At 33.6% G+C, this 21,797-nt stretch overlaps 3 protein-coding genes across 3 annotated transcripts; 1 reads left to right on the top strand and 2 right to left on the bottom strand.

Moving 5' to 3' along the window:
* Positions 1 to 361: 361 nt before the first annotated feature.
* Positions 362 to 7,380, bottom strand: nudcd3 (NudC domain containing 3). Its single transcript, XM_051910890.1, has 6 exons — positions 7,008 to 7,380; positions 6,254 to 6,528; positions 4,997 to 5,129; positions 4,703 to 4,846; positions 3,467 to 3,655; positions 362 to 1,026 (listed from the first exon to the last, which is right to left on the bottom strand). Exons 1-6 carry the CDS (start codon positions 7,203 to 7,205, stop codon positions 916 to 918), a joined length of 1,050 nt encoding a protein of 349 aa, XP_051766850.1. The 5' UTR covers positions 7,206 to 7,380; the 3' UTR covers positions 362 to 915.
* Positions 7,381 to 7,685: 305 nt separating this feature from the next.
* Positions 7,686 to 11,118, top strand: mrps24 (mitochondrial ribosomal protein S24). Its single transcript, XM_051908152.1, has 4 exons — positions 7,686 to 7,801; positions 8,012 to 8,080; positions 8,852 to 8,963; positions 9,153 to 11,118. Exons 1-4 carry the CDS (start codon positions 7,715 to 7,717, stop codon positions 9,434 to 9,436), a joined length of 552 nt encoding a protein of 183 aa, XP_051764112.1. The 5' UTR covers positions 7,686 to 7,714; the 3' UTR covers positions 9,437 to 11,118.
* gnsb (glucosamine (N-acetyl)-6-sulfatase (Sanfilippo disease IIID), b) lies at positions 10,810 to 21,767 on the bottom strand. Its single transcript, XM_051908130.1, has 13 exons — positions 21,338 to 21,767; positions 19,540 to 19,599; positions 19,255 to 19,458; positions 18,068 to 18,133; positions 17,685 to 17,783; positions 16,606 to 16,773; positions 15,686 to 15,768; positions 15,433 to 15,551; positions 15,249 to 15,352; positions 15,055 to 15,156; positions 13,460 to 13,570; positions 13,257 to 13,364; positions 10,810 to 11,918 (listed from the first exon to the last, which is right to left on the bottom strand). Exons 1-13 carry the CDS (start codon positions 21,500 to 21,502, stop codon positions 11,769 to 11,771), a joined length of 1,539 nt encoding a protein of 512 aa, XP_051764090.1. The 5' UTR covers positions 21,503 to 21,767; the 3' UTR covers positions 10,810 to 11,768.
* Positions 21,768 to 21,797: the final 30 nt, after the last annotated feature.

Here is a 21,797-nt window from a genome sequence, read left to right as displayed (position 1 = left end):
ATTTGACAAGCTATAATAAATGATCTGTGGGGAATTTTGAGCTGAAACTTCACAGACACATTCTGGGGACACCAGAGACTTATATTACATCTTGAGAAAAGGGGCATTATAGGTCCCCTTTATCTAAATGACCTAATAGATACAAAATATCAAACTGGCAATTTTCTGCAAACAAATAATCCCAGAACTTGACTTTTCTTAATCAGTTTCGCTTAACGACTTTTAATTAACAAGTGTTTTGGGGTTTTATAATTTCAATATTTATTTTTATGAAATGTTTTACTTGAGAAGTGTGCTGCAATGAATTAATGATACTCACATTTTCAGTGACAGCATAGTAACAAACAAAGAATCACACAAATTGAATGTTTGCAAAAGGTTTTAATTAGGCACAAATGAACAACAAAAAAAAAAAATCTGATGCAAATAATGGGAATAAATGAACATCTATCAGCCGACACAATCCGAAAATGACAGAATTTCTTCCCCCTTGTGAACTTGAGAAATCTGCTTAAAGATACAGCACAAACCTTTAATATATATGTCAATCAATCTTTCTTTCACTGTTGTTATTGCATGCCACTGAAATAGCATGAAAACTAACAAATAATAAGCCCTGAATAGTCAGTATCTGGGCAAATGTAATGATCACAGACACACAGCCAATGAAAACCTCTGTCAACTGATTTCATAAAACACTAAAACTTATAAATGATCAATGGCCCAATTTGTATGCCAAACATTAACAAAATACGAGACAGTGATCAGTGTCAGTGAATCAGTTATACTGGCATGAGATGTGCAGTGCAGACACTGATGATGTTCATTTTGTAGCACCGCAAGAAAGCGCCACTTCACTGTCCTTCAGCGTGTTACAGTAAGTGCTGACTTTACATCTGACATTGTCATGTAACCTCAAAACTGGACAGCATTGGGTGGGATGTTGAACATGGAGGGGTCAAACTCCTGTCCTTTAAACGGTGATCCTTCAGCATCCCAGCCCTTCTTCAGCATCTCATGGACTTTCTGAAATACAAAATAAAACAACTTACAACGCTATATACAAGTCCCAAAGCTCTTAAAAATACATTATAGCATGTTGAAGTATCCTTGGGCTGAACTCCTTTTGTTCACAGAAGGAAAACAGAAGTAGGAAAGTAATATAGAAAATAACAAAGCGTGTTGAAGTATCCCTGGGCTGAACTCCTTTTGTTCACAGAAGGAAAAGAGAAGCAGGAAAGTAATATAGAAAATAACAATCTGCTAGAGTGGCATGAGTAATTGTGATCTTGTAATCTCGATTCAAACATCCACGCGATCTTATTCCTAAATTACAAGGATTCTTCTGGGTCTATTAAACCTTTGACAAGTACGATCATAGCAAACATTCAGATCTGCGTTGGCACTGTCGGTGATCCAGAGAGAGCAGTTGTCTTTTTTTAACATCACAGTATCATCATTTCTGTTACAATAATTCAAATTATCACAAAAGCACTAGCATAAAAGTTTTTAGTTTGGATATTATGAATTCTTTAGATAGTAAAAAGTCCTGTGCTGCTCTATTCGTTGATCTATCAAAAGCTTTTGACTCTGTAGATAACAAATTAATGTTTATAGGCAAAGATTCAGGTTTATAGGCCTTTGTGAAGCTGCTCTAAAATGGTTTGAAAATTATCTTTCAGAACGCACTCAATGTGAGTCTGTGGAAAATTACAATTCACAGTTCCTTCAAGTAAACAGCGAGGATCTGTTTTAGCCCCTCTCTAGTGATTTAAGTCATGGAATAGATTTAGCCAAAATACATTTGGCTAAATCACAATTATTTATACAACAGCATCTTCTCTAAATCAAGTCTTAAAGCAATTGCAGAATGCTTTTCAGTTGTTGCAGTTAATATTGGTTTTAAACTCAAAAAAGACAAAATATAAGATTTTTAATCATGGTCGCTCTAAGGTAACAGATATGGCAATCACAACTTTAGATGGTATATTTATTGAAAGAGTTAGTTCTTATAAATATTTAGGTATATGGATGGATGAAAGATTAGCTTTTGATGTACATATTGATAATTTGTTGAAGAAGCTCAGGCCAAAATTAAGGGGTTTTTTTATCGTTGAAATTGTTTTCCTTACGAGGCTTGAAAGAAAATAGTAGAGAGTACATTTTGATCTATAATTGATTACGGTGATCTTTTATATATGCATGCAGCTACATCTCTACTCAGGAAATTAGACTCTGTTTATCATGCAGCATTACGCTTTGTGGTGCTGAGTCACATTATTTCACTTTATATGAACTTTATCTTGGTTATCTTTACAACAAAGGATAAAGTTGCATATGTATTTATTTATTGCAAATGCTCTTTTAGGTAAATTACCTTTTTATATTTCAAATCTTTTAATTCTTTATACAAATAGTTATTGCACTAGATCTGGTTCTCATATTCGGCTAAAAGTCCCAAGGGTATTGTCAGAATTTGGTAAATGTGCTTTTTCTTTTTATGCTCCTTGGGCTTGGAATGATTTGCAAAATGTACTTAATCTAGATACACTTCCACCTTTGAGGAAAAATAAACACTGATGTCTATGGTAGCAATCAAAATAGAGCAAATCACCTTTTGAAAGTAACGTCAAATAAAGATTGTATCAATTACATCATTACACTAGTAGGTGGCGACAAGTGACTTAAAAAAGTATCCATTACCATGTTTCAATCCACCTATTTTTATGCGCATTTTGGGATAACGCATAAAAAAAAAAACACTGGATGGAAACAGCAAGATGTACATAAATTCTAAAAATGTGCACAAAAACTTAAGGCAGATAAATTTGTCTCTCAAAGTCTCTCACGTGACTTTGCCTCAGCAGTGGATGTGATTGGACACTGAACTAACTAGCGAAACAATTTCATTGCACAGCATCTCAAATGTTGGTTTGATCATTCGGAAATGCCTGAGCCAAAGTCTGTCTTCAGAATGATTTTGATGATTTTTATGCTCGTTTATGATGTAGGATAAAAGAGCCACAGTTTTTCCCCAATTGCAGCAACTTCCATTTTTATTACAGATATTTTGTGTCAATTTCCCTGGAAGTGACGATTTTGTTCTCTTGAACACATGGGATGGAAACGGTGCTTTATTTGCAAATATTTTACACGATATTCCAATTCCAAAAAGTTAAATTCGCAACTTTGAATGGAAACAGCTGTTTAATGAGCAAGATTTGTTCAAATGGGCTGATTCATTCTGTAATGCAGCAAGTGATTCTATGAGTGAGTCACTGAATCATTCATTCAAATCGATTTAAAAAAATGTATATTGTTAAATAGACAGCAGCAATTAACATTTTGTCAGCACCTCTAGTAAATTGTAATTTTGTTTAGTTGTCTATTCAGAATTGTGATCTCTATTCTAAACAAAAAATGGAGATTCTCAATTTATCCAGAATCACGCAGCTCTAGTGCTCACCATCTCATGGCTCTGTGGCTTCCCCTGGAGCTTTTGGTGGTAATCGAATGTCAGGCGGTCCAGTACGGCATGCTCCTCTTCATCTACGGTTGCCATAGTGCGTTCCCGGTTGATCTGGTTCACATCGATCTCAGTCTCGCCCTTCAACACGGCGCTCCACCAAACTTCCCCGGTTTTACTGAGGGACAGCTGGAGGAAAAGACCAAATTATCATCACGACTGTCTACAACTACTAACAAAATACATCAGATATGTATCCATTTTACATTGTCACAAAAATTCAAATAATAATAATAATAATTCCATAGTATAACTAGAGATATAATATAATGTACACTAACGGTACATTTTTTAATGTTTCGTATTGAGTTTCTTCTGCTCACCAAAGCTGGATGTATTTGATTAAAAATACAGTAAAAACAGTGATATTGTGAAATATTATTGCAATTTAAAATAACTGTTTTCTATGTGAATATATTTTAAAATGTAATTTATTCCTGTGATCAAAGCTGAATTTTCAGCATCATTACTCCAGTCTTCAGTGTCACATGATCCTTCAGAAATCATTCTAATATGATGATTTGCTGCTCAAGAAACATTTATTATTATTATCAATGTTGAAAAAATTTTGCAGCTTTGGTCTTAGAGCCTAAGAGACTTCTTTTAAAAACATTAAAAAGTGTAATCATTTCAAAGTTGACTGTTTTTTTAAAATGACAGCAAATGAGACAAACTACTATTTTTTATTTAATAAATTACTAATATTTACTTTAATCAATTTAATTATTAATTTAATTATAATTTTAAAGACACAGCATTTATAAGGTTGCATAATATAAATATATTAAAAATTGAATTGTTTTTAATTTAATAAATTAATTATTTATATATATTTTTAAAGACAGCAATTATAGTGGCATCATATAAATAGATTAATAATTTAATTATTTTTAATTTATTTCTTTTAAATAATTATATAAAATAATTAATAAAGTAGAATAATATAAATAAATTAATAATTTAATCATTTTAATTACTTTATTTTTTACACAAAATTTCTCAAATTTCACTTTAAAAAAATTGAAACCAAGTGTTTATTATCCACTGACAAGACTGTTGGTAAATTTTAGACCTGACAATGATGAGGTAAAACCCCCGAAAAGCAAACACAGTCTCAAAATGGCTAATAATTGGCTGATCTCCATTTTAAATACACCATCCACAAATAATGTGTACCAGAACGCAGCGGCCGGGCTCCAGACTCCACAGGGAATTCTCTGTGTTAATTTTATGTGTGAATTCGCCCTCCATCAGGACTCTCTGAGATCCTCCCTCGTTCACGGCCACACGTACCCGTCCCGGCTGCAGGTCCACAGACACCTGTACGGAAAGATGGAACGGAAAGCAGACTGTTATCAAATGTAGTCTGTTGTAATACTAGACAGCAAGATACAATTTTATCTAAATGTGGATGCTGCCAATCTGTAAGACAGTATCCCTGATAAAATCAGACGGCAGCAGGTTACACACCTGTCGGCCTTTAACGACGGCAGGCGGCACATGCACTCGAACTTCCACATCCGTGTAATCCTGTGACCAGGTGTAATTGTCTCTAACGGCACCGTTGTAACTGTCTGCATTGGACTGAAAGCTTTCCTGTCCACTGGAAATGCAGAACAGAACTAGTTAAAAGTTTGGTAAGTGTTGGTAAGGGTTTTTTTTTTTTTTTAAACACTTTTAAAAGAAGTCTTATATGTTCACAAAGACTGCATTTACTTCTCTGCAGTACTTCATTAAACTGAATTTTCAGCATCATTACTCCAGTCTTCAGTGTCACATGGTCCTTTAGAAATCATTCTAATATGCTGATTTGCTGCTCAACAAACATTTCTTTATTATAATTTATAATATATTAAAATATAAGAAATTATAAAGTTGCATATTATAAATAATATAAATAAATTATTTTTAATTTAATTAATTTTTAAGACACTGTTACAGTGATTATAAAGTGGCATAATATAAATAAATTAATTAATAATTTTTTTAATTAAAAATTTATTTTAATTAACTTAATTATTTTTAAAGACACTTACAGCAATTATAAAGTGGTAATGTGGCATATTAGATTAATAATTTAATCATTTTACTTAATAAATTATTATTATTTTAATAATTTTATTATTTTTAAAGACAGCATTTATAACGTGGCATAATATAAATATATCAATAATTGAAATGTTTTTAATTTAATAAATTATTATTTATTTTATTTAAAAAAATATTACATTTAAGACGCTTAACAGCAATTATAAAGGGGCATCATATGAATAGATTCATAATTTAATTATTTTTAATTTACTTATTTTATATAATTATATACTTTTTATAAAGTAATGTATAAAAATATAAATATATAAATAATAGAAATAAACAATTTGAACATTTTAATTACTTTTTCATTTAATAAAAATAATACTGTCACTGTCACACCCAAAATAAAAATCACAACACTGACACAATGTTGAAAACAGTTGTGCTGCTTGATATTTTTGTATAAGCTGGGATAATTTTTTTTAGAGTTATTTGATGAATACAAAGTTCAAAAGAATAACATTTGTTTGAAATAGGATAGATGTATTTATTTGAAAGATTATATTTAGACTCTTTTGTAATATTATAAATGCCTTTACTGCCCCTTTTGATCCATTTAATGCATCCAAAATTTGACCGGTAGTGTATATCTCTGTATTAGCATTTTCTGAGCAAATGAAAAGTCAATCATACGCCTTAGTGTTGTCAGAATCCGAGTGTGATGCCGCCGTGGCTCCTGCTGGCTCAGCGGCGCTGCTGTCTGGACTGTCTGCGCTCAGTGCTGATGGAGCTGCTGTGACAGGTGTGGACTCCTCTGTGCTTCTCTTCTCCTCCACAGGAGCTTCAGCCTCCTGCTCTGACTGAACCTCCAGCTCCTGTATTGCAGGAGGAGCAGCTTTCGTCTCCTCGGCCAGCCTCGCTGCCCTCTCTCTGTCCTGCTCAGCAAGCTTCTCAAATAACTTAAACGTCTGATGGAAGAATGACAGTAAAGACACAGTAAATTGAACAGACTCTTTAATTTATTAAAGAAATTATAAAGTTGCATATTATAAATAAATCAATTATTTTACAGTGATTAAAAAGTGGCATAATATATATATAAAAAAAAATAGTATAATTATTTTTAAATTAATACATTTTTAAATAAAAAATATTTATTTTAATTAATTTTAAAGACACTTATTTTTTTACTACTGTCACACCCAAAATAAAATCACAACACTGACACAAGGTTAGCTGTCATTGTCATACATTATACCAGCAAAACAAGACCATGCCATGTTTTTGAACTAGTACCATGACTGTGAAATATCATAGTTCATAAATATAACAATCATTCAGTACCATGGTATTTTCAGCCATCGTTGTACCATGGTACTGCCACATTTATACTTATTTATAAAGAATCCAGTCAGTTTAATTGATCAAAACAAAAGTCGATCAGCACCTTGAACACCATGTTTTCAGCTACTCCGGGTGGGAAGCCCATGCGGTCCTGTGGGCCGTTGAGGAGGCGGTAGAAGTCCGTCTTTCTGTAGAGGAACCCAAAATAAACCTGCAGAAAATTCTGAATGTTTCCAACATGCTGCAGGATACCTAACAGCGCGTTATCATACAACTCCGTCATTTCCACCGGAGAAGACATGGCTGAGCAGCTCAGCGGGAACAAATTTGACTTAAAGCTGTTTAATTTAGATGCTGGTTGATGAAAAACAAAGTAAAGCAACAGAGGACCCGCAGAAAACTTGTGAAACAGCACTGCAACAACAGATCTTTCGAGAGGACGCAGCTGCTTTGGCGCTTCCTGTTCATTCAGTACAAAATAAAAGTCTCTCCCAAATAAAACACTTAAAAAACATTTTACATTTATAATTACAATATTACATCTATTATATTGATATAATTAATTTATAATTACAATATTATATCTATTATATTGATATATTTAAACAATATGTAATATATATACACATAATTAACAGTAAATAAATGTAATTAATTAATTATTATAATTAATTGTCAATATAATATAATGTTAATATATTAATATGAAAGTCTACTAATATTTGTTTGATGTTGAAATTCATACATTAAATTATATTTTATATAAATTACACAGGATAAAATGTTGTTCCAGCGCGGCAGGTGGCGGTAATGCGCTCTTGGCGACTGTCTGCCCTTGTGCAATTTATTGGCAAAAACATGGCGACGTCCTTGGTCAGACAGACAAAATTGTTGTCGGTAAGAATTTATTTACATTTTTTTGCTTTTGTAAACCGTTTCTACATGTGAAGATCTTCCTAATCTTATGTAACTGACGTAGAAAACGAGAGGCGTTCTGATAAATATGTAGAGATACTGGCACTGAACGTAATGTTGGATGTGAAGCTTGATTTAGATTGTATAATTAATAAGTACATGTAATTTATAAAATGGTCTGTGTGTTTGTAGATTGTGACCAGCCAGTTAAATTCTCCGGCATGTTTGAGGAACATTCACTGCACTGCAGCTTGTTTGAAGGTATGTGATCAGATCCAGTGGTTTCAAATGGGGTTTGACTGATTTTTATGAATCTTATTTTTCCAAGAACATTTTATTTATCTATTTTTAGTTGGTTTTGAAGATTTACAAATGCAGAGATGGGGTACATTAGGATAAACAAAACGAAAAGTAATATTTTTTTTAAATTTTGCAACTTAATATTGCTTTTAGGTATTGTTGAACTTCTGCCTTTAAAATTAAAAACTAAGGGTAATTTTCCCCCATATTTAAATTTATGTATACTAAATTTAGCTAATAGAAGTAGAAGAGTAATTAAATAATATTCCTTATGATAACATGTCATAACTGGGGGGAAAATGAATAAAACATTTTTAAAACACATTTGACACATTTTTAATAAATGAAAGAAATCTGACCAAAAACAAGCTAATGACAAGTCCAAAATGAATGAAAAACATGCCAACCTCAAAATGTATAAAATATATTCTGTAATTGATAGTAATTGAATTTCTTTCTTCTGCTGAACACAAAAGAAGATATTTTGAAGAATTACTGTAACTAAACAGTTGATGGACCCCATTGACTTCCATAGTATGGGGGGAAAAAATACTATGGAAGTCAATGGGGTCCATCAACTGTTTGGTTACCCATATTCTTCAAAATATCTTCTTTTGTGTTCAGCAGAAGAAAGAAATTCATACATCAAATGAAGACAGAATTTTCATTTTTGTGTGAACTGTCCCTTTAAGAAGCATTTTTAACCCAGACGATGTATCTTCTGTCTAACAGAACCGCGCAGCTCGTATTCGAGTGAGTAAAGGAGACAGGCCCTTAACGTATGAGCAGGTGCATCACCCTCATCACATCGGACACAGGAAGGGCTGGCTCTCACAACACACCAGTGAGTCACAATCTTTGCATTACACGTCCCACTCAAACAGTACGATATCTTGAACCTGTTGGATTCCCAACATTACTGACACTACATGGGCTGGTAATCCAGACCTTTATGGTTCAATTTCATTGGAATTTAACTGTAGTATGTGTCACAAGTACCTAAATAACAATCTTTCACTTCCTCGTCCCATAGGTAATCTTCAGGGTGAAGCTGGAGCAGCAGAGCGCGTGGTGGAGGACGTCTTCATCAGGCGCTTCGTATACGGCACGTTTCATGGCTGTTTAGCAGATGAGGTGGTGATCAAACGCAGAGGCAACATCCTGGTCATCTGTGCGGTGATGATACAGAAACTCATCCCGAGTAAATTCTACTTTCTCATCGGATACACAGAGGAACTGCTCTCGCACTTCTACAAATGTCCTGTTAAAATCGAGATGCAGACAGTAGAAGAAAAAGTAGTCTACAAATATCTCTAAGGCCATATGTTGTGGCTTTAGAAAGTTGGTTATTGAAGGGGAGAAACATCTTTTTTTTAGATGTTTTATAGTGTTCAAGAAGTGTAAATTAAGGCCTTTCAATTTAATTAAATCATTAGTAAAAAATATTCATATGATAAGCCTTGCACTGTGTGTATTTGTTAAGATCAAATTATTTCTGCATTGCTTCATACATTGAGTTTCTGTTGTTAATAAAGGTTTTTTTCACATAAAAAGCAGTGAATTATGTATTTTGCATTTTTATTTGGCATTGTGTATTTTAAAAATGGACCTAACAAGATTAAAATAACTTAAGCTTTTAATCGAGCAATCCATAAATATGAATTACATATTCCATAAAGTTCAGAATGCCCCCAGTTTAATCTGTCTAGTAACTTTCATTCAGAACTTTACACTAAATTTAGTTATTAGAATCTGTCAGAAGGAAAACTATTTTCATAAGGGGTTTATAGACCTATTTGGAGAATAGGAAGTCACAGTTACGTCACATAGTGGCAAGTATGTTTTGTTGTGCCTTTGGATGTCAGAATCGGAATTAAAAAAAATTATAGCCTTCATTTTTATAGAATACCATCATTGAAGACGCCCTTTGAAGCTAAACAGACATTTATGTTGAAAATCACAGACTGGACTGATGAATCCTGCATTGATTAGTCTACTATTAAAACATGAATTTGATGTAAACAGTAAGTCTACACAATATTCACATATGCAGTTCATAGTGGACATACATACATAGCAGGTTCAGCATGAAATAGTAATTAAACCTATAAAATTTTACATAGATAACTTTTAAACATAGCCTGTAACATTTTTATCTCACAATTCTGACTTTTTTCCTTTCATTTGTGTGTTTATATCTCCAGGTCGGACTTTATAACTCGCAATTGTGAGTTTATATCACAGTTCTGAGGGAAAAAAGTCAGAATTGCAGTATATAAATTCGCAATTCGGAGGAAAAAGGACAGAATAACAAGTATATCTCAAAATTCTGTTTTCCCTGTAAGAATTGTGAGATATAAACTCGGATTTGCGAGAGAAAAAAAAAACTCAGAATTGTAAGATATAAACTCAAAATTAACTTTTTTATGCTTTTATTCCGTGGCACAGACAGCAACTGCAGAACGGTCATTTTCTGCCACCAGGTAGGCTCCGCCCACAAAAACATCATCACTGTTTGCAAATAAATAAATATATATAATGTATGTATGTATGCGCGTGTGTGTGTAATATATATATATATATATATATATATATATATATTATACACACACACACACATTAAATTATATTCCAGTGCAGCAGGTGGCAGTAATGTGCTCTTGCATCAAATGGACACTGCAAAAGCATAATTTTTTTTTTTTTTTTTTTGTAAATTTAATGTTTATTCAAAATTAGACATTTGTATCATACAAAGGCACAAACACTGCTTTAGTGCAAAAAGGCACAATCATTATAGATTAAAATCAAAGTTGGAAAAATTCCCTTAAATATCAGATCTTTCCCTTTATGAAGCAAAATTCATTTTAAAATAAAAATATCAGAAGAGGATTTCCACTGTGGCACATGTGGAATTTGTGGCATTTGCAGTTAAGGATACGTATATGGTTTAATTCACAGTATAAAGAAAAAAAAAAAAAAAAAAAAAAAAGATAAAACAACTATGCATAACCGAAGATAACGGTCAAAAAAAAAAAAAAAAAAGCTCTTAAAATGCAAAGGGTAAATGTTTTGATGGTAGTATTTTTTAGCCATCAAAATTTAGTTTAAACATTCATTTACCATAAAAGTGCTCAAAAAAAAAAAAAAAAAAAACAAACGAAAAAAAAAAAAATCTGTATGATGACAGTAGGAAATAGGAAGGACAAGTAAACTTTCAGTTAATTTGGTTCAAGTCCTTAGAAGTGGTGTTCTTGAAGCTGTATGACACCATCTGAAGCAGAATCACGCTGTAGATACATTCACATTTAAAGGAGGGGCGTGTGCGTGACTTCACCATGTCAGAATTAAAGGGAGAGTTCACTCCAAAATTCTGTAAATATTTACTCACCCTAATTCGCTCCTTCCAAACCTGTTTGTTTTGTTCTTTCACCAAACGCAAATCCACTTTCATTGTGTGGTAAAAAGCAAGGTTTTGGAACAACATAATGCTGAGTAAATAATGGCAGAATACACATTTTAGGTGAACCATCTCTAAGAATTTCAGGAGAGATTTGTGCAAGTGAAAACCCTGATACATCTTCACATTACTGAACTTGGCGTTCTCCGTTAAAGAGCAGGGTTGGGGTCCGGCCCACCCTTTGGCACAGGGTTATTTGAGCTTTCGACAACTGTCTCCCATGCAGGACTGCAGCTTGATCAGCCTTTGGTTCATGATCTGCAGAAGGGTAGGATCGACCTTCTTCACAATGTTCTCCAGCTGATGGGGATCTGCCGTCAGGTTGTACACCTCTACAAATGACTGCAGGAGATCACAGGGGAAATTCATTGAGGCTACGTCTACGTCTACATTAAAGGGGACCTATAATACCCCTTTTACAAAAATGAAAAGTCTCTGGTGTCCCCAGAATGTGCCTGTGAAGTTTCAGCTCAAAAAACCCCACAGATCGTTTATTATAGCTCGTCAAATTTGCCCTTATTTAGGTGTGAGCAAAAACACGCCGTTTCTGTGTGTGTCACTTTAAATGCAAATGAGCTGCTGCTCCCGGCCCCCTTTCCAGAAGAGGGCGGAGCTTTTACAGCTTGCGCTTCGGTTGCTCAACAACAACAAAACTGGAGAATCTCACGCAGCCAAAATGACAGCTTTTTTTTTTAACTTTAGTTTATGTAATGTTGTTGTTTGAGCATAAACAACATCTGAAAAGTTACGACGCTCAAAGTTCAATGCAAAAGGAGATATTTTCTTTTACAGAAATCGCTTTTTAAGGACTAGAACAAATGGCTGGTAGGGACTACAACAAGCTTCTTCCCTGGTTGGTGACATCACAAACCCTAAAATTTACATAAACCCCACCCCGGAGAACACACAACAAAGGGGGCGAGGCCATGTTGGGCTGCTTTAGAGAAGAGGAAGTGTTGTTGTAGTAGAGTGTTGTTGACATGCCGTCATTTTACGCCGGACTGTTTCACAAACGAGGGTCAATTCAACGCTGGATTTGCACAAAAGATTAACATGCCGTCACATGCTAGTCGATGAGTTGAATCAACTCCACAGCAACTACATAAATTTATCCACTAACCATTCAGAAATGTCCAGTTGCATTTTAAAAGTTGTATCTTCTTCCTGAGTCTCTCCATCAGTGTCCGACTCCAGTTTGAACAATGTAAGGCTGAACACCGTTACTGACAATCCTCATTTTGGCTGCGTGAGATTCTCCAGCTTTGTTGTTGTTGAGCAACCGAAGCACGAGCTGTTAAAGCTCCTCCCTCTTCTGGAAAGGGGGCCGGGAGCAGCAGCTCATTTGCATTTAAAGGGACACACACAAAAACGGCGTGTTTTTGCTCACACCCAAACGGGCTAATTTGACAAGCTATAATAAATGATCAGTGGGGTATTTTGAGTTGAAACTTCACAGGCACATTCTGGGGACACCAGAGACTTATATTACATCTTGAGAAAAGAGGCATAATAGGTCCCCTTTAGATGCAATTCAAATACATAAATATTTTTTGACTGTTCCCAGGGAAAAAATGAAGTAATAAAATGCATACTTTGAATGCAACGTAAGTCGCTTTGGACAAAGGCATAAATGTAAATCCGGATTAGTGTAGCCTGAGTATCAACATAATTTGAGCTCACCTCATTGTCTGCAAACTCACAGTACTGCAGGTTTCCATCCTTCAGAGTTCTGACGCAGGCATACGTGTTGTTGAAGGCGTCTTCACATACACAGTCTGGGAAACAATGCTGGAAGCAAGAGGAAAATTTTGCTTTGTATACTAAGAAATCAGGAGAGGTTGATGGGAAAATGCTTCATAGTATATGATTGGCAAAATACTTACAGCTAGTCCAGGGCCGAGTTTGGGGCAGCTGGGATCTTCAGAAGCATATCCCTCACCAGTGTACTCCACCAGAAAGAAGGGCCGTTCGGTGCCATTACGTAATGATGGTGCCTTCATGGAGAACATTAGAAGAGAAAAGACTCTTTTAGCACAATTAAGATTTTTTTTCCTCATTGTGACATTATTAGACAGTTTTCATTATTGTAATTCTCAAAAAGTATCTTAGTACTGTAATGCAAAAAATTATGACTAAGCTAGGATACAGGTTTTTGAAAATTAAATTAGCATAAAGACTAATGGCAGAAAGTATTATTTTTCTCATTTACAGTATTTTGTTGCTTTCCAATAATGACATTTGAATGAAAATATGCTTAATGGTTGCAATCTTAATGGTCCTAAAACATGCTTCATTTTTCTCTTAATGCAAAATATAATTTCTTTCTTTTGATTTTGCCATGCAATATGATGTGGACATGCTTTTGAGAGATTCCCTACAAGGTCTTTACAATAAATACAATGTTGGGGTCAGATTTTTTTGAAAAAGTCTCTTCTGCTCACCAAGGCTCCATTTATTCGAGCAAAAATACAGTAAAAACAGTAATATTCTGAAATATTATTACAATTTGAAATAACTACTTTCTATGTGAATATATTTTAAAATGTAATTTATTCCTGTGATCAAAGTTGAATTTTCAGCATCATTACTCCAGTCTTCAGTGTCACATGATCCTTCAGAAATCATTCTAATATGCTGATTTGCTGCTCAAGAAACATTTCTGATTATTAATGTTGAAAACAGTTCATATTTTTGTGGAAACTGTGATACATTTTATTTTTCAGTGTTCTTTGATGAATAGAAAGTTCAAAAGAACAGCACTTATTTGAAATAGAAATATTATAAATGTCTTTTCTGTCACTTTTAATCAATTTAATGCATCTTTGCTGAAAAAAGTATCAATTTCATTCAAAAACAAATCTTACTTTTGAACAGTAGTGTGATATAATAACATAATGCTGCATTGAGGTAGATATTGTATTGAAAAAGGATTAAAACTTGCAACTGAGTAGCATAAAAATAGGTGAAATGTCATCAAAATATTTAATTCACAGTAGTGTAATGAATAATCTAAGTATAGTGCACAATGGAAAGAAACATATACTCTTGGACTCTTGGAAACATATACTCTAGATTCTAGATTTGAACCCTGTAGTGAATATTTGGTCTCACATTAAACTCAAATGAACTGGGAGACACTTTTCAACTACTCATGAATTGTGTTAAGTCATTAACATTCAGTGGAACAACACTGACTCTTCCTCCTGTAAAAAAGCTGACAGCGAGTTTACCCACACGGCATAAACCTTTAAAGAAAACAAAGGGGAAGGCTATTCTGTGCTAAGTTACTTTATCTACAGTATTTGTGCAATTCTTGTTAATTTCCCAACCAGTGATTTGTGATTAAAATGGTCAAGAACATTAAATATTTTGCCATTTTTGGCTTGGCCCATTTTTCTGCCCAGGAGTATACATACACAAAGTAAGAATATAAATATGCATGTACTGAAACAGGAAGTGAAAAACATGACACACTCACCATCTGTGGCAGGAAAGACTGTCCGTCCATGTTGACTGTGGAGAGATTTACTCCAGCGATGTCCAGGATAGTCATGGGAAGATCAATATTCATCACTGGAGACTAGTGGACAGTTAAATAGATGTTACAGCATTTTATGTATTATAACATATATAGACACATCACTCAATAAATCAGTAACTGACTCCTCTGACCTGAAGTGTTTGTTTAGCTTTGATTCCTGGACCCCGAACCAAGAGGGGGATGCGAATATCAAACTCGTACAGTTGTCTCTTGTCAATGGGCAACGAGAACTGGCCTGAAATGGATTTTTTAAAATATGGTGTCATAAAGACAGACAACAAAAGATCGATAGAACCGTGGCGATCGAGGACACACCAGTGTGATAGCCGTGATCAGACGTGTAGATAATGTACGTGTTGTCCAGTTCCTTTACTGAATCCAGTTTCTTAATCAGCTGCTCCACCATGTCATCCACTGACAGAAGTGTCTGCCACCTATCAGGGGTATTAAATACACACATCATCCCAGACAGCAACATAGTGTTGGCCCAGATCCGGCCCACATAGTTCCACATGTCTGGGTTATCACATTATGTGATAGAATGTTTTATAAAATCTATATTTTGTACCTCCTGCGGAAAGCGTCATCAAGGTAGTCAATGGAGCTGTTTGGCATTGGATTCACAGGCTGCCGTAATAGCCAATGTTTGTCCTGAGATCAGGGAAAGAGCATTTAATCTTATGCTCATGCTGAGGTCATACACATCTGTACAGAGGAACAGGCCAAAAATCCCTTCATTGCAGCCAGGGTTAAACTAAAACTAAAACTGAAATAAAATTAATAAAAACTAGACATATTTTAACAGAGGCAAAAACTAATGACAAAAACACCAAACAAAATTACTAAAACTAAGTAAAATTAAAATGAAAACAAAAAATACAAAAATAAGAGCTAATTCTAAGTATTATTTAAAACTATAATATAGTATCGCAATTATACTAAAATAATTATCGCATGAAAATATAAGTTAACCATATGAAAATATAGACAAAAAAAATTAAACGGGCATCATATAAAATATACAAATAATAAAATATATAGTACGTATATATTAATATTAATATAATATTAATTAATTAGATTTATTAACAAACTAAATGGCTGGTATTTTTTTAAATCTATTTAACAAAATATTCAAGAAAGCACATAAAAAAAATCATGCATTAAAAAACATGCTTCTTGCACCATTAAAATAAATAAATAAAATACAACCATCACCACTAATATTATTTAAGAAGTAAAATATAAAATTAATTTAGATTAAATCTGCTATGAAATATTGTGAGAGAAATAGCTGCTGAAAGATGTGAATATATATAAAGAAGGTTATATAAAATTATATATAAATTACAATTATTTTTGATATAAAATATTTTTAATAATAGTTACATTACTTATTTTATATTACCTGTTTTCTCTGAGCTTAAAATATTGTGGAAAGCCAATCTTGTTAAATTCAACCTCTTAACCTGAAACTAAAAGCCGAACCTTTCCAGGCTTGTTGAAGCTGCCGTCACGTGGCGCTTTCACGTCACTGAAGGTCTGCTGATACTGAGGGGCGGCCGTCCACGGTGAATGAGGAGACGGCGGACACAACATCATGAAGAACGGATAATTGGGGCTCCGCTCCTCCAGAAAATGCAGCGACCGGTTCAACTAGAATCAACAGACTTTATTTCAGATATTAACCATCTGTTTTTCATGCTATGCTGTAATTATATATATATATATATATATATATATATATATATATATATATATATATATATTTATTTATTTATTTTTTTTTTTACACTTTATGTAAACAAACCAGATTGCCTGGTGGTTTGACAGTAGATCACATTTTAAGACCTGATTGTATGAATTATATACATTTTTTTTTTTGTCTGCAGATGCCTCTTGGTTTATATTTTATCATATTTTTAAGCAAAAATATATATAAATGTATACTGCAGATGCACAAAGAAAAAAAACTTCCCTTTTTCAAAGGAAAAGTTATTAAAGTACAGTAATTAATAACTTAGTAATGCATTATTAGAACCCCCGGGTGGAGAATCACTATTGGGAGTGGAGCATTTAATCTGTTTATCTGTTTCTGGGACACCTGACCATAGTTAAACAATAACAGAGCAGATTTTAATGTCAGATAAGCTATAAACAAAGTATCAAGAGGTCCAGTCATGAATCTCGCAGAAGTCACATGACACACTGCTGCGTGGACAGTTACACAGAATGCAACTATGTGTATATTAGTCATAATGAGGCCAACAGCTTGTGTCTTGTTCTTAAACAGCAACTGGCAACATTATTTGGTGACCACGTTGTGTTAACGGATCCATTTCAGACGTAAAACATGTTTAGCAGGTGATGAGGCAAATTCATTAGCTTTCTCATTTACAAGGAAGTAAATAGTATTTGACTGAATGTGACATGACAAGTTCCAACTTGAGTTCAAATTACTTTCCAAACACACATTCCTAGTCTTATAGTGAACTACTTTTCAATGCAACTTATTCAAAATAAATAAAAAAGTTTGTAATTTACACTTTAAAGCATTAAAGACTTACAACCAGGTCTGTGAGATAGTCCTTCTCATAGTTGTCCCCATGTTTTTCCTCTTTTCCATTCACAGAAAGTGTGTAATTGTAATACTGAGAGTTTCCCACCTGTGGACGGATACACAAATAAAACCAAAAGATCATACTGAGTTTAACATCCGCAAAATGAAATATCTGTAAAAGCGAGATTAAATGGTTAAAACCCGGATCTGCTTTTGTGGTGCAAAATATAATGAAACCACATCACATGACCGTACTAAATCATGCGTTATGCATGAATGCATGTGTATAGTTGACTAACACTGTCAGATACAGCTTTTCCCTCCTGATCTGAAGGCAGATAGAATGAAACGGGAAGTAATGTGGGACTGATGTTTCTGTTCGTGACTTACCAGCGCATGCCATTGGTCCCAGCCGGGAGGTACATGAGCCACACCGCCTGCATCTTTACTTCCATACTGAGGACATGGAGAGGGATTTATGCAAAATGAGTGAAAACAGTAGAAGAATCTAGAAGAATCTCACAATACTGGTCAAAATATGTCATACTTCCCCTTAAACACAAACAGAGAAAAAAAAATTAAGAAACTATATTTTGTTAATGAAATGAAAGCTCATTTTCCCATTATTTCCATGACAAAAAAAAAAAAAGCACATTTAATCACCCCCAATAATAAAATTAAAATTATTAAAAAATAAATAAATAAATAAATTATATATAATATTATTATTATTATTATTATTATTATTTATATATATATATATATATATATATATATATATATATATATATATATATATATTAATATTCTATTTATTGTTAAATTGAATTTTTCATATTTAATTTGGTTTTTAATTGATTATTTTTTATTGCAAAATTAGTGATTTTGTATTAAAAAAATATTTATTAAAAATAAAAATATTGTATTATAGCAATTTTCATGACAATTAAGCACATCGCAAAAAAAAAAAAAAAAAAAAAAAATCTTAATGGTACTAAAAAGAGACTTCATTTTCTTTTCTTATTTTTTTTTTAATTTCAGGAGAAATATGACCTGGAGAAGATTTAGTGAGATTTCTTCAAATAGGAGATTTTTTTTTTTGCTTTGCATTGCATTGCAACATTGTTTTCATGACAATTAAGCACATTTTATTCACCGATTTTATATAAAAGATTATTTAAATAGACACTATTATTATTTAAATAGTGAAGTATACACTATTGTATTAGTTGTACTACTGCTGATTTAAATAAAATAAAAAAATATTGCATTATAGTTTTTATCATAGTAATCAGAATTTGATTTGACATCTTAAAAAAAAGTTTTATATATTATCTTATTTTTGTTCCCATGAATTTGAGGTAACCAGGAAAGGAAAGTAGTTGAAGAGAAAAATGACTTCTCAAACTCTTGAGAATGTTGTGGGTTAAGAACATTTCAAGTATTTGAAGGGTTTGCAAATATTTGAAGACGTTGTGGAGAGCTTCTGATACCATTGTTGGCAATTTCAAAGAACAAACACCACATAAATAGGCCAGTGAGATTTCACAGAGTACCACACAGAGACAAAGGCTGACCTGATTCAGGTATTTCCCACCGTAGAAGGTCTGGTACCGCATCTTAGTGAGGTAAACAGGAAAGGCCAAGGACTCGACCTCTTTCTGCCACGTCACGCTGCTGCAGTTGCCAGAGATGGAGTTATTTCGGACCAAATGATTGTGAGGATATTTACCACTGAGGATGCTGCTTCGACTGGGACAGCACAGAGGGGTGGCAGCGAACTAAACACAACAGGAAAGGAGAAACTTATGATATTTGATCAGTTCTTTGAAAAGGACAGGTCTTTATAGCTGAGCACTCACAGCATTGGAGAAAGTCACACCAGCATCACCGATCAGTTCTTTGGTCTTCTTCATGGGCGTCTGCAAATACAGAAAGACTCAATGAGACTCTTATAGTGTCAATATGATGCATCACCTGTAACTGCTAAAATGTCAACAGGATGTATGATTTCACACACTAATTTTAGTCTAATGACTTGCTCCTGATCTTGACGTTTAAAACAACTGCAGGTTCAATATGACTTTAACATGCTCTCCCTGCCTTCCCAGAATAAGACTGGTTTAGCCTAATAGTTCAAATGTATATATGGGTCATTGATGAATAAGGTTTTTAAAAGTGTAAAAAAAAAAAAAACACATAATGAAGATATAATTAATTTTGAAGTTTTATTAAGTGTTAACAATTAGATTATGTGGTTTTTATAATCAATTAACACTACTTTTGTCATTTTTTACAAGATGGACAAAATTTTTGACCAAAATTTCGGTTTTACTGAATGACACTTTTGGTTATACCGAATGACTGTATTTTCAAACAATGCTAACAGGTTGATATCTAGCTAGCTAGCTTGCTATCTAGCTAGCAAAAGGACAATCAAACATTTTATATGTAGTACAAGTTTTTAAAATATTACAACATTTTCCATGTTTTATAGCGGTTGTACCGAATGACCTGATGTTTCGGGACATGCATATGAGCAAGTGAAAACATTAATTTTTCAAATAGTTAAGAGAGAGTTAGTTATTTTGCTTCACAACCATGGTGTCTGAAAGATGTCACGTCCTGTCACACGATATTGACTGCATGACTTGGTCCCTTTATATTGGTTACTCCAAATGACATCAATGAAATTCATTTTTCCGGACATTCTTTTTCATAACAAAGCAACAACTTCTACACATAATTTTAATACCATTTTGCACTATGTTAATATATGATGTTATAAAATCATGCCAGAATAAAAAATATATACATTTATTACATTTTAAGATATTTTAATCACAAACGAAGTGGCTGTATTGGCACTTTTGACACTTCAAAATCTTTAAAATACCTTTACATGTAGCAAAATATAATTATAACCTTTTGGATTTGATAAAAGAGATCTAGTTGTACTACCTCACATACTTTGGATGTCATATCTTTGTTTATTATTATTATTATTATTATTAAGGCCTTTGGACAAAAAAATGACCCGTCACGTCATTGACCCATATATTATATATCTTAATTATTCCAACCTTTTATATATTTTTGTTTCTGAAAGAAGTCTCTCCTGCTCACCAAGCCAGGCATTATTTGACAAAAATACAGTTATGATTTCTGAAGGATCATGTGACACTGGAGACTGGATTAATGATGCTGAAAATTCAGCTTTGATCACAGGAATAAAATTAAAAATTGAAAACAGCTTTTTTTAAATTCTAATAATATTTTCACAATATTCCTGGTTTTATTGTACTTTTCATCAAATAAATGCAGCCTTGGTGAGCAGAAGAGACTTCTTTATAATAATTTAGTGTCATTGTTTGTATACACTATGACACTAAGTTATTATGGAAAAAACAGGGTTTGTTGTTGTTGTTTGGTTTGTTTTTTGGACGTACAAGAAAGTAGTACCATGGAAGTTCACTGAAATACAATGTTAATACCATGGTGTATGAGTTTCAGTACTGTGGTATTTATCAAAGTACCATGGTATTAGCTTTTAAACCACTGTATTAAGTTACCAGCATAGTACTTTTGTTCAAAGGTGGTACTATCATGGTGCACGACCATTAAAAAAAACACATTTGTAATGTACTTTTGTACACTTACCATTCCCCCCATTTCCACATCCTGGTCGTCGGTGAGAATGAGAATGATGTTGCTCAGTTTGGCACATTCTGAACACCTGAGCGTGCAGGTGAGAAGAGTGACGAGGAGACAGGTGGACACGACACGCGCGCTGGACCTCCACTGACCGACCCGCGAGCTCGCCATGAGGCCAAAATAAGCCCAAACCCGCGATCTATCTGCCTGGAGAGAATATGTCGAGCAGACGAGGGTTTCGCGTGGCGAACTGCAACACACAAGGGTAGGATGAGCTGAGAAAGTTTGAGGAAGTGAGACACTCCGTTTGTGTCATATGACTTCAGCCTGATATAACAGCTGATACATTCACACAGTCACAGTTCATTGAAGAAATACAATTAGAAAATTATTTGCTCTTTTGGAGTGGCTGTTAAACGATGTTTTGGGTAACTTTGCATCGTTTTAAAAATCTTTTATGAACAAT

Source organism: Ctenopharyngodon idella, chromosome 10 (assembly GCF_019924925.1).
Source record: "Ctenopharyngodon idella isolate HZGC_01 chromosome 10, HZGC01, whole genome shotgun sequence".
NCBI classification, from domain to species: Eukaryota; Metazoa; Chordata; class Actinopteri; order Cypriniformes; family Xenocyprididae; genus Ctenopharyngodon; species Ctenopharyngodon idella.
Note: the sequence above shows the minus strand (reverse complement) of the source record. Positions and strands in the feature narration are given on the sequence as shown.